At 40.5% G+C, this 13,787-nt stretch overlaps 1 protein-coding gene across 2 annotated transcripts in view; it reads right to left on the minus strand.

Moving 5' to 3' along the window:
- The window catches only part of LOC109931878 (dystrobrevin alpha-like), a 111,425-nt gene that overhangs the window by 15,363 nt on the left and 82,275 nt on the right, over window positions 1-13,787 (minus strand). Inside the window, exons 7-8 of one of the 2 annotated variants that reach the window (XM_048595454.1) lie at window positions 6,276-6,381; window positions 1,571-1,737 (exon numbers count right to left, since the gene is read on the minus strand). In XM_048595454.1, the coding sequence (XP_048451411.1) occupies window positions 1,571-1,737; window positions 6,276-6,381 (273 nt within the window). The remainder of the gene's footprint in view (window positions 1-1,570; window positions 1,738-6,275; window positions 6,382-13,787) is intronic. The other variant, XR_007261862.1, reaches the window with a different exon arrangement.

Consider the following 13,787-nt stretch of genomic DNA (forward strand, 5'->3'; position numbering starts at 1 on the left):
TCACAGCCTCTACTCCATTTCCCCATTGTGTTGTAGACACACAAGTATTTCACTGTAGCCTCCATATCTGTTACAGCCTGTACAAGAACATGTCGCCACTCATCTGCTATTTTTGTGAGGATACAACAATCTTCGCAGTCAAATCCGGGAATGTAATGAGACACCTTCAATGAACGCTGCAGATTACATTCAAACACTATTGCAATAGGGAGATGCTTCAAAGTTATCTTTTCTACAAGGTGCAGGGTGCGTGGTTTTTTGAATAATGCCAGTGTTAGCCCCTTTTACATTTGAAACTTTGATCTTAAATCAGTGACAAATGTTCTCAAGCAGACCTATGTGGTCTAAATTTGGAAAATTAGCATTGTATCAATTGGTATGTCTGCCTTACACCACGATATCACTACTCAATTGCTTCTGTTGCAAGTAGGGAATGACACCTTGAGTGTCCTTCTGAAGGTGAAGAACTGCACATGCAACATTGAAAGTGGATGGTAGCACACTGCATGTTCCTGGTGGGCAACTGGCTTCTGTGGTGGCATTTCAAAACGTTTTCATAAAAAAAAACAGGAAGCGTAAGTTAGAATAGTTAATTCAATGAATAAACATATGCAGAAAATAAAAATGGGGAAAATAAGCATGGGATAGAAGAGAAAGTAAAGATAAACAAGTTTATTTGAATTTTTTGTTTTAAAACTGATTCTGTAATTGTGGTAAGTATAACCATGAAGCTGCCAGCATGCACCATAATTAGACTAAAAGGACAGCAACTTCTCATATCTCTACTAGTGCAGTAAAACATGGAAATCCAGAAGCTATGTTTCTTTTGACTTGCTGCTCTATAGACAGATGAACCTGTCTGCAATAGCTGCATTGTAATACATGAAATGGCTGTATTATTCTATTAGCTGTCCATTAAATAAACTAAAAATGGTTGGGTTTTAAATCTGAAGGAATTATATTTTATACTGGAAGAAGTTAACTTTCAGGGCAAGAGATGTTACTTGGTAGTAAATAAATTTTACATGCCGTGAGAAATAAAAAATCAGTTACATTTGAAAAGACCAGACCCAATCTTTTTAGATAACAAGGTGTAGAGCTGGATGAACACAGCAGGCCAAGCAGCATCAGAGGAACAGGAAGGCTGACGTTTCAGGCCTAGACCCTTCTTCAGAAAACCAATCTTTTTAGTTTATTTAATGGACAGCTAATAGAATAATGTAACTATTTCATGTATTACAACGCAGCTATTGTAGAGAGGCTCATCTGTCCGTAGGGAAGCAAGTCCAAAGAAACACTGCTTCTGGATTCCCATGTTTTACTGCACTGGTACAGATATGAAAAGTTGCTATTTATATAGTACAATCATAGTGAGTGCTGGTAGCTTCATGGTTATACTTACCACAATTACAAATCAATATTTGTCCACAACATATGCCTTGCCAATCCAAAGAGAAAGAAAATTGAATGAAAAGATTACAATTTAGACCTTTCAGGGAAGCAATATATTGGTTGTGAATTGGATGATTGATTCTTTCCTGTATACATAATAAATTCCTGCTCTTCTTACCCATGATGTATATTCTTTCATTTGGTGCTGGTTGCTATGAGAACCACTTGCATGGCCTCTCCAGAAGCAGTCCTGACATAGCTGATAATTGTGACACTGCTGGCAACGATATCGAAAACCCATCATGCTCTCACTGTGGCAGTAGGAACATTCAACAGGGTGGAAGACTGCAGATGTAATACATAAAAGCATTTAGGCTACTTTTATTTTGTGCACTTAACATTTCTTCCAGCCACTCCTTTTTTTGTTTTGCACACATACTGCATATTTTATTTATTACATGTAGTTTGATCAAATAATATATTTACTCTCTACAGCAGAGGCTTTCAAAGTGTCCAGTATGTGTGATTTCCTGCAAATCTTGACATTCTCAATCTCCTTACTGTGAGCTTATAAAGTAATGCTCTTATAGAGTCATAGAGTTTTACAACACGGAAACAGACACTTCGGTCTAAGTCGTCCATGCGACCAGATTTCCGAACTGATGTAGCTCCATTTGCCAGCATTTGCCCCATATCTCTCTAAACCCTTCCTATTCATGTACCCATGCCTTTTAAAATGTGTTAACTGTACAAGCCTCTAACCTTTCCTCCGGGCGTTTGTTCCATACACACACCACTCTCTGCATGAGAAAGTTGCCCCTCAGTCCCTTTTAAATCTTTCCTGTCTCACCTTAAACCTATACCCTTTAATTTTGGACTCCCCTGGCAAAACAAAACCTTGGCTATTCACCTATCCATGCCCATTATGATTTTATAAACCTCTATAAAGTCACCCGTCTTCGATTGCCCCAGGGAAAAAAGCCCCAGCCTTTTCAGCCTCTCCCTATAGCTCAAACTCTCCAGCCCTGGAAATGTTCTTGTAAAACTTTTCTGAATCCTTTCAAGTTTGACAACATCTTTCCGATAGCAGGGAGACCAGAATCAAATGCAGTATTCTAAAAGTGGCCTCACCAGTGTCCTGTACAGCCGCAACATGACATTCCCAATTCCAATACTCAAAGCACTGACCAATGAAGGCAAGTGTGTCAAATGCCTTCTTCCCCACCCTGTCTACCTGCAACTCCATTTCCAAGGAACTATGCATGTGCATCCCTAGGTCTCTTCATTCGGCAACACTCCCCAGGGTCCTACCATTAAGTGTATAAGTCCTGCCCTGATTTGCCTGACCAAAATGCAAAACCTCACATTTATCTAAATTAAATTCCATCTGCCACTCCTCGGCCTATTGGCCCATCTGATCAAGGTCCTGTTGCACTCTGAGATAACCTTCTTTACTGTCCATCACCAATTTTAGTGTCATCTGCAAACTTACTAATCATACCTTCTATATTCACATCCAAATCCATTTACATAAATAATGTAAAGCAATGGACCCAGCACTGTCTTCACGGCACACATCTGGTCACAGGCCACTAGTCTGAGAAACAACCCTCCACCACCACCCTCTGTCTCTACATATCGGCACAAGTTAGCAAAGTTACCTGGAAAGCTGATCCTACCAGAAAGATCTTTTTAACACATACAAAAAAGCTTCAGGAAAACTTGTTTGGATATACTAAGTCGAATTTGCTTTTGTTCAGTATACTACTACAAAAAAAAAATGACTTTTTTGTATCATGCTTCAATGTGAGAAACTGAATATAAAACTGCAATCCTGAGGTGTCAAAGCAGGCGAGAGCTCACTTTCAGAAAATACATCTATAAAAACGTTTCAGCTGAATAGTGCAAAACATACACTCTGACTAATTGAAAAGAAAAATAGTTTGACAGTTTGGTCAAGTGACAATTAACATGTTAGACAACCTAGCAGTCAGTGGAATCTTGAAGTGGCCTAACACTAGTCCACAGAGTATCCTTCAACGTATCTACTGGAACTGAAAATACTTAACCTCAGAATTTCACAATATGGATGATGTGCATTTTTGTAATTTTAGTGTTAGTAAATCTTGTGACGTGCTATGCAGGTTTATAAAGCAAAGTACATGGTATCATTGTAAGCCAAATAATGATCCTCAGGGAGGGACATGGTGCACCAAGATATTTTTAAAAAGCAGTAAGTGGATCAAGGAGGGAAAAATGTCAAAATGTCAAAATGAATGGCTCTTTACTTAAATGCACATGGTATTCAGACAACATAAACAAATTAACAATACAAATAGTAGTTAATGCCATTAATGTCTTTAGCCATTAAGGAGGCACCTATAAGAAGAACAAAGCTGGGAACTAAATATTCAGGGGTATGTGAATTTTTGAAAGGACAGGCAGGAAGGAATGGGTTGTGAGGTAGTTTTGTTAATACGAGACAGAATAAGCATGAAAACAAGAAATGATCTTAGACTGCAAGATGGAGAATTCATACAGGTTAAGGATGTGTGTGTGTGTATATATATATATATAAAACAAGGGAAAGATGACATTATAGGGAGTAGTTGATAGGCTCCCCCGGCTGTAGCTAAACTGTAGGATGCAGAATAAAATTGAAACAGATGCAGAGAAGTTTTTTTCCTATGTGGGAGTGTCTAGGACCAAAGAATACACGTGATTGCCTGTTTTAGATGGAGATAAGGAAGAATTTCTTCTCTTAGAAGGTAGTGAATCTGCAGAATTCTTTCCCAGAGACGGCTGTAGAGGTTGGAACATTACGTATATGCAGGTGTGAGATGAACAGATTGTTAATCAATAAATGAATCAAGGATTACAAGGATAAATCAAAAAAAAGGAGTTCAGCATGATCAGATGAGCCACAATCTCATGGAATGGCAGAGCAGACTCAATGGGCTGAACAGTTTACTCCTGCTCCTACATTTTATAGTCTTGTATATACCATCCTATTTTAGTTTGAAAATGTAATCGAAAAAGCCAAGAGATAACCATTTGCTAAGGTTAAAGTGATCAATTGGCTACTTTGTTTCTAGACGGGACACTCCTCAGGATCGTGCAGCACTGTTTGCATCTCTCCACAGATGCAGAAGGAATTTGTACTGATGGTCCGTCTGTGAAAGTTAGCTGTGCAGCCCCTGGACCTCTTCAGCAAGGGCCACTTTTGCCACAATAGTTCAAGGCCAGCCATTTGATAGATGGGCTTCATCAAAAAGAACTTGCTCATGATTTCCCATTCCTTGGTTAAAGGTGTATGTTGGTAATCTTGATCAGGAAGGTTGCTCCAAATAGAATGCCATGATGGACTTTGAGAGTTGGAACAGATCATCACGTTGTGACAACCATGGTGTGGCACAGATGATTTCAACCATCTTGCACTGTGACTTTGTGCTATTGGTTTTCTAATACTCACTGCTCCTGTCTAAAGTGTTAAAAGACAGATTTTAATTATCAGGCATTATTGACCAGTGAAGTGGGTGGATTAGCTGCAAAATCCTTCCAACAGGTCCAACTCATTAACAGGCTGTCACAAACTGCACATCCCAAATAGGTATTGCCATTGCAATTTTACAGCGCCAAGTCTCCACAATAATTGAGGCACTCAGGCACTAAACCAATCAAGAGTATCACTCAGCTCTGTTCTGTCATTTCATCTGTTGCTGAAACATCATCCCTCTAAGGCTGGACAATTCGAACACATTCCTGCCTAGTTTCCCATGTTCTAATCTCCATAAACTGGAGGTTATCCAAATCCTTACTGTCCATGTCTGAGCTCGCACAAAGTCCTATTCAAGCATCACCCTTGTGCTTGCTGACCGTCATTGAGACACTACATAAACAGACACCAATTTTAAAATTCTCTGCCATGTTTTCAAATATTTTTGTGTTATTATCCCTCCCTTCCTTTGCGAACTTGTCCAGCCCAATAACCCCCACCCCTCCTTCCTCACTCTAAGATCTCTGCACTGCTGTAATTCTAACCTCTTGAGTGTGCCAAATTTAAATCACTCCATCACTAATGCCCTCAACTCTAGAATATGCTCCTTAAGCTTCTCTGCTTCTCAACCTCTTTCTCCTTTAAATCTACATCTTTGTTCAAGCTTTTGCTAAAAAGGTTTAATAACACTTTATAGGGTTCAAATGTCAAACTTCCTTTGCTAATATTCGTGGAATTACCTTCTGATATTTGACTACATAACAGTGACAAATGAAAATCAATATAAAAATGCAAGTTGTTTCAGATTGTTGAGAGATGGGATAGGAGAGAAATAACATGGAGAATGGTGTGTTTGAATTTGCCAGGAGCAGCACACATTATTGTTATGAAGCATGGAGGAGCAGTTATTTTTAGGAGCCCTCATTCTTTACTGGTAGATTTTACTGAGCAGATCACTGTGTTTTTAGAAGGAACAGTGATACACCTGAAAGTTTTCATTATGGAACTAAACTTAATCTCAAAAGAATTTTGAGATCTTTTTTCAGACTGAAAGCAGAGGTACATGTTGTATTTTAACTAAATTACTGGAGACATTATAAGCGCTCTGAGCTTCTCTGAGTTGCAGTGTGTGCTCCTAATCACTATTTGGTGAATCCTGCTAGTACATGATCTGTAGGGAATCAGGATGGGGTTAGGAAGGGACCATGAGCCTCCTGGAAGTTCACTGTTCAGTTTACACAGGAAGATTGGCCAATTAATTGAGCCACCAGAGGCTAGAAGCATTGTTTGTGAACCCAGAGTGAATCATTACTCTCAGAATATGAAGGAAATGCTTTAAAAAAAAAAGTAGGCAAGGGGGAAGTATTTTAAATTCTTCATAACTTACCATTTTCAACATTTGCAAGACGATGCATGAGCGGCAACCAGACAAGACATTGTGGTGGGGGATCAGACATCAATGTGTCCAAAAATGTATTGAGGGTCACTTTTTTCTGTAAACACAAAATAATAATTTGGAACTTTCCAACCGAAAACAAAGCCAAAAAAGTCTTTGATTATACAAATAGCATCAAAAATCTGTGCCACTCAAATTTTCTCCTTATTCCTAAAACATACGCATATTTTATCCAACATGCTTTTCGTATATTCTCAGCATTTCCTGTTGACATTTTCAAACACAAGCAATTTAAATATTTAGTCTAAATGACAGCTAAGAAATGCACAAGTGTACAAACCGCTCCACATTATAAACACAGTTCTACAAATTCTACAGCTTGTTATTGTAATAATAACGGAATTATATATTACAGCCAATGTCCCACACTCCTCCATTACCACCCTGAGCGTGTTTGATCCAATTAACAGGTCAGATCCTCTGGAGGTGGTGTACATTGGTTTGTAATTGGGAACAGGTTGCTCTGGGAATCTTTAATATCGACACAGGAACCTCTGAAGTTTCATTGTATCAACTGAAAAGTGGGCAAGGAAATGTCCTTTCAGCATATTACTGCTCCTAATTTGTATGTTCATAAGTCCTGTTGATTAACACTTACGGCACAGTGTCAGCTGACAATCAACACTCCTCCATGTTGAAGACAACTTGGAAGATGCACAGAGTATTGTAATAGCAGGGAATACACTCTGGGTGGATAACTTCAATATTTATCACCAAGAATGACATAGTTCTACTGAATTGGGTTTGCAGCATAGTTAAGAAAGCCAATTTAAATGAAAACTCTACTTGGCCTTGTTCTTCCCAATCCCCCAGTTTCAAATATATCTGCCAATGATTGTGTAACAACCACAGTCCTTGTGGAAATAAAGACCTATTTTCTCACTGAGGATATCTTCCACCATGCTAAATAAGAAAGACTCAAAGTAGGTCCACAAGCTAAAAACTGGGCACAAATTAGACCACTGTCCTTAGTTCACTGAGGAGAATAGAAGAGAATGACAGGAGCATTGGTATACCTAATGATGAGGTGATAATGTGCAAAGCAACAACTCGGCTCTGTCACAGGCTACTTCTGCATGCATGGTCAGAGCTAAGTAATCCCACAACCAAAAGATGATTTCAAAGCTCAGCAGTTAAACTAGATCCAGACATGAACTATGGTAGTTATTTAAGTGTCTAATGAGAGGAGAGGAGAGAAGGAAACTCCATGAACATCACCACCAGAAATGCTGGCAAAGACAAGTCAAGGCTGGATTTGATTTGATTTGATTTATTGTAGTTACATGTACGTAAGTACAGTGAAAAGCTTCATTTACGCACAGTCCTGGCAGATCATAACAAGCAAGGACGTACAAATCATATGGTGCTTAGACAGAGTGAGGCATACAGATCACACTGTGGAGGAGGTGCACGAAGCAACATTAACAAGATCAACATTATTTGAAGTTAGAGAATCCATTCATCATTCTAATAACAGCAGGGAAGAAGCTGTTCTTCAACCTGTTGGTGCATGTTGTATTTTAACTAAATTACTGGAGACATTATAAGCGCTCTGAGCTTCTCCGAGTTGCAGTGTGTGCTCCTAATCACTATTTGGTGAATCCTGCTAGTACATGATCTGTAGGGAATCAGGATGGGGTTAGGAAGGGACCATGAGCCTCCTGGAAGTTCACTGTTCAGTTTACACAGGAAGATTTTCTGTATCTTCTGCCGAGTGGAAGAGGTCTTTGATGATGTTGACAGCCTCTCTGCAGCAACAAGAAGTGTAAATGGGAGGTTGGCTTCTGTGATGGTCTGGGGTGTGCACACAACCTTCTGTAGTTTCCTATGGTCCTTGACAGAACAGTTGCCATACCAGGCTGTTATGCACCTGGATAGTATGTTTTCTATGGTGTATCTGTAAAGTTTGGTGACAGGCCTTATGGACATGCCAAATTTCCTAAGCAGACTGAGGAAGAAAAGGCATTGTTGTGCCTTCTTGAGCATTGGATCCAAGTTGAAAGTCCAGTACAGGTTGGCAGTTATCATCACTCCTAGGAACATGATGCTCTCAACCCTCTCCATCTCAGCTCCGTTGATGTAGAAGGGGGCATGTTCTCCTCCTTTCTTCCTTAAGTCAATGATCAGTTCTGTTATTTTGCCAACATCAAGACAGAGGTTGTTATCATTGCACCATGACACCGAGCCCTCTTTCTCCTTTCTGTATTCTAACTCATCATTGTTTTATATCTGTCCTACCACAATGGTGTCATTCAGAATTTGGCTACACAGTCGTGTGTGTACAAAGAGTACAGTCAGGGACTGAGAACACATCCTTGGGGGATGCTCCAGTGTTGATGATTATCGTGGAGGAGGTGCAGTTGTCTATCTTCACTGATTGTGTTCTGTGGGTCAGGAATCTGAAGATCCAGTTGCAGAGGGTGGAGCTGAGACCTATGTCTTGGAGTTTTGAGATCAATCTGGATGGATTTTGGTGCTGAAGGCAGAGCTGTAGTCGATGAGTAGGAGTCTGACATAGGTGTCCTTCTTGTCCATAAGTTCCGGGGATGAGTGCAGGGCTAGGAAAATGGTGTCCGCTACGGACCTGTTATGTCGGTAGGCAAATTGCAAAGGAGCTGAAGTCCCAAGAAAATGATTCTCTCTCCGTCTTTTCCATAGCTCCCAAATGACTCAGATGCCAGTCTTCAGCCAATATGATTCACTCCACATGATACTACAAAATAGTTAAGCACACTGGATACCAGTGCTCAATTCAGACAGAAGCAGTGAATGAATTCACCCCTGAGAGTATAATAACCATCCTCAAAATTTAACCATGGGTCAAGCAATTGGATAAAGATGGCATCATCTGTGGGGCAGGCAGAATCTTCGAAGAGCTGCTCCTCCAATCAGAGACCTTGTCTCCTCTATGTAGGCTTCTTCAGCTCATACAGTCACAGGATCCCCTTCTCCCACTCTTGCTGCACCTCAAGAAATAGAATCTGTGATTGGTGGAGCAGCAAGAACGAGATGGAGTAAACTTGATGAGTTACTCTGGCCAGTGCTTGTCCATCACAAAGCAGAGATTTGGGAGGCCTGAGAGCAGCTACTCAGAGATATAAACACTAAATACCCATCAGGTCTGGACTCTTGAGCCAGGTGCGCAGAAAAGAGGTTCTGATTACAATTGCAGCTACATTGCTCTTCAAAAAGGATCGATTTTTCCACTTTCGTAAAATTCCATCTCGCTTTCTCTTCTCTCATTTCAAATCTTATTAATTCCTTTTATCTTTTCTTTACAGAACTTGAGAATTTCTGAAAATAGACATACTCTTTTAATCTTGCCATCAGAACAATTTTCAAAAAGTAGCAACGTAAAGAGAGAACAATATTAATACAGAAAAGAGGAAAGAGCTGATTGATTGATGATTGAACTCTGATTAGTAGAGACATTTGCTATGAAGAATGCACACTGTCCCTGTTTCAATTCAACAAAATAGCTAAGAGCCATTCTCTGATTCATTTTTCAGGGCAATGTCTTGACCAATTATAGTCAATCTGCCCAATTTAAAATTTAAACAAGGCTTGGCAGTTGACAGTCAGTCATCATTAATTGGTGCATTCTCTGCAGCAATACCTCTACTGATCAGAGTCCACTTGACAATCAGCACTCTCCTCTCAGAGTATGAATGTTATTTTCCCTTTACTTTGGTATTTCTTCCAAATTGTCCCAATGAGTGCATAACAAAATCTTTGATAACACGTCATTATTTATTCACTTGTTGCTTAGTCCTCTTCTAGTTCTTTCTTTCTATTATTTTTCATGTTAGGGGTTGTGGATGATGGTGTAACAGATGATAAAGAAGTACAACAAGACCTTCTGAGACTAACCATTCAGGGGACAGTTTATTTGTGCAGTAAATAGTCAGGCCAAGCAATGGCAGACTGACATTGAGGACTATCGTTGGATAACCCAATAGTACAAAAAGCAAAAACTCAATAATTCTCAATTTCAAAACAGTAGAAGCAAATAACCAGAGTCAATTTGCACTTACAATTAAGTAATACAGCACAAAATATACTGGGTAATTTCACACATATGCTTTTCTCAAGTCTATAGAAGGTCCCATTTACTGGGTTATATATGCATATTACTAGAGACAGTTCTAAAAGATTAATATTAACTTATTGCAATTGATGACTGAAGCAGCAAAACAATATGCACATATAAAATAAAAACACAAAGAACATGGCATTGCCATCATAAAAAGAAATTACTGAAACTGCTCAGCAGATTTGGAAGCACCTGTGCAGAATAGATGTTTTAAATTTTAAGCTTTCGTTAGAACTCACCAGTTCTAACAAATGATCTCAAATGGTAATAATGGGAGGAATCTTATAACGTGCTAAACAACATGGGTTATGGTGAGATTAATGGCAGAATAGCACGAGAAGCCCAGTGAAGCCTTTCACATCTTCTTGAGCAATTCCCTACATCTCTTAGGCATTTGTTGAGTGACAAAGTGAGGCTCTCACTGGGCAGCAGTGAGTTTCCAATTAGAGGGCGATAGTAGCTTATTAAAAATCTTATTAATGCTGAAACTTCACTCATTAATATTAAACTTCCTATCTTACCAAATGCGCTCAACGAGATAAACATCAAGAATTCTCAACGTGGAAATGAGAGCAGATCCCAGTGACTTCAGCTTGGCACTTGCCCCAAAGGATTTCCATATTAGACACAGGGTACCAGGTTCTCAGAGTGTGCTCCACTAGCCACAAGCATTTCACATCCACAGATGTTGGGCATTCAATATGCATCATGCTCTAGGAAGCTCACACCACATCTTCAAACCACTTACAGGATACTTCTGCACTTCGTTGCTGTACCTCAAGATGCAGCAACAGCGATCATTTTAATGCTGCTGCAAGGACACTGAGCTCAAGGACATGCACCCAGTTCACTTGACTTGACCAAGCTTCTTCTCCGGCCTGGTTCCGAGGAAGGGTCACTGGACCCAAAATGTTAACTCTGATTTCCCTTCACAGAGGTTGCTAGACCTGCTGAGCTTTTCCAGCAACTTCTGTTTTTGTTTATTCTCCAAACTGTTTGGTTGTTCTCCTATCACTCACTCACTCTGAGCCTACCTCAATGCCTGCATTGCCTTGCTCTCCCTTTCCACACTTTACCACTCAGCCAGAGAGACTGGGCTCACAACATTGCTGTGTTGCCTTTCATTAGTGCAGAGACAAAGCCAGGAAGCTTGTCATGGTTATGAGTAAGCCTGAATCAAGTCAACAGACATAGCCTTTCGTCAGGGGATCCCAGCACATGAACTCAAAAAGCTTCCCATATCAGTGGAGGGTCTTAGACATGGTTAATCAACCACTTATTGTGGTCCAAAACAGAACTATCTCCTTGTAATGGGTGAGAAGCAAGGTTCAGGCAGCACTCCAGTCATCTTTATTATTTCAGCCCTACTATGGGCTGTTTTCCTTTCAGAATTGCAGACAGTCATGTGGGAGATGAGTGGGTAGCAAAACTACATTTGGTGCAGGTGTGGAAAATCAGAAGCAAGTGAGTAGGCAGCTCAGAGGGCATGCAGGGTTAGTCATGTCCGTATTGAGTGAATGACTGCAAGTCAGGGAAGATGTTGGGGGCAATAACGAGGTTGGAAGAGCATCCATCTGAGTTAGAGGTGAGCACACCAGCAGAGAGAGATTGAGGAAGAGGTCTCAAGGAGAATATGATGGCATTTGCGCTAGCACAGCGAAGAAGGTAATTGATGTTCTTCATACATCACTGCTCAATCTTCCAGATGGTTGAGTCCACACTGATCTGGGTGGTAATTTCTGACCAGGCTCTCTCAATTTGCTGTCATGGCCTCCTCTGCTGATCTTGAGGGAAGAGGACATCCTGCCTGCATACCATCCTATCCAGCAGGACATCTAGATCCCTCTCCGCAAGATCTGGGGGCAAATGTCAAGGATCTTGCAGTCAAGTTCCAGACTATTCGCGCTTGTCTGGGCGTCTGGTGGTCTTTTAAATTTGGCACTGACACCAGGAATCAATCATGGCATTTGGTGCAAGATGGCGCAGAGTAACAAGGCTGCATGCAGGCTCTTGCCTAGGGCCCACTTGCTTTTATGCTTTATTTTCCTTTTCTTTTGGTTTGTTTTCTCTTTTCTGTGGTGGGTTGGTCGGCAGCACTGGCTGCATGCAGAGAGGCAGTAAGGAGGCAATAGCAGCAGCAGTGAAGTCATTCTCCACACGTTCGGGGCCTGTGGCGGCGGCAGCAGCAGCGAGGTCGTTCTCCCAGTATTTGAGGCTAGAGGCAGTGGCAAAGCTCCTCCAGAGGTTGGGGACCGTGGTGCCAGCAGCAGTGAACTCTTCAAGATGGCAGCACCAGCAAGGCACCTTCTGCAGCCAAAGTGGGACTCATGGCCTAGTGGCGGCCTGGCCTGGCAGCAGAGGCAGGGATTCTTGGTTGCACGGTGAGTGTAAGTTCAACGTTGTCAGTGGAGTGGGCTCAGCAGCAAAGAGATGGCACCTAAAGTGGGACGATCCCTATGTCGGTGGACCCAGTGCAGGCGGCAGCGAGGGAAGGAGGCCTCCCTTGAGGCTAGGTGCCAGCATGGACTAGGGCATTTAATTTCTTTATTTTTCTAATTTATTGCTATCACCCATTACATTTTCTATTTATTTCTTTACTCTACTATTTTGTTTTTGTTTCCTAAGAATTTGATCTTAAGCATCTGTACCTTTGTACGTAAGATAGCACCTGTAATACGGCAACTGTAAACTTTTCACTGTACTCATTTGAGTACGTGACAATAAAGCTAATTCAATTCAATTCAGTGGTGAGTTGTTTAGCAGATGATGAATGGCAAAATAGGGCTGAAATCAGATGACAGGGTAACCATATGGGTGAGGTAAATAGTTTATGAGGAGAGTTTGATACGATACAGTAAGAAATCTTGTTGGCCTCGCAGCATAAAACCTTCCAAAAATCTTGAAATAACTCACCATTAGACTAAAATAGTAAAATTCAGTCCTATATTTCTCTTTCCACAGATGCTGCCTAACTTGCTGGATACTTCTGGCATTTTCAGCTTATCTTATATTTCCAGCATCTGCAGTATTTAGCACTTGTAGCCGCAGGCAATTAACATTTTGTCTGTAGACATTTCATTGGAATTGGAAACTTCATCAATTTAAATTGGGAATTAGTTAACAGGAGAATATCTCCCCAGATAGATTTGGAGCATTTTATAATATTTTCAGCATGAGAATTTCTAAGCAGTACTTTAAAATATATTTTTTCGAGGTTTATTGCTACTTGAGGAGTAGGATTTCCTTATACTTTGAGATGCAGAAACCTCATTTCAACAGGGGAAGAACCTTACAAAATTCCTCACAATCATTATAATTCATGACAATCTCTTTTTTTGAAAATCTGTTGA

The sequence above is a fragment of the Rhincodon typus genome, chromosome 4, assembly GCF_021869965.1.
Source record: "Rhincodon typus isolate 14 chromosome 4, sRhiTyp1.1, whole genome shotgun sequence".
Classification (NCBI taxonomy): domain Eukaryota; kingdom Metazoa; phylum Chordata; class Chondrichthyes; order Orectolobiformes; family Rhincodontidae; genus Rhincodon; species Rhincodon typus.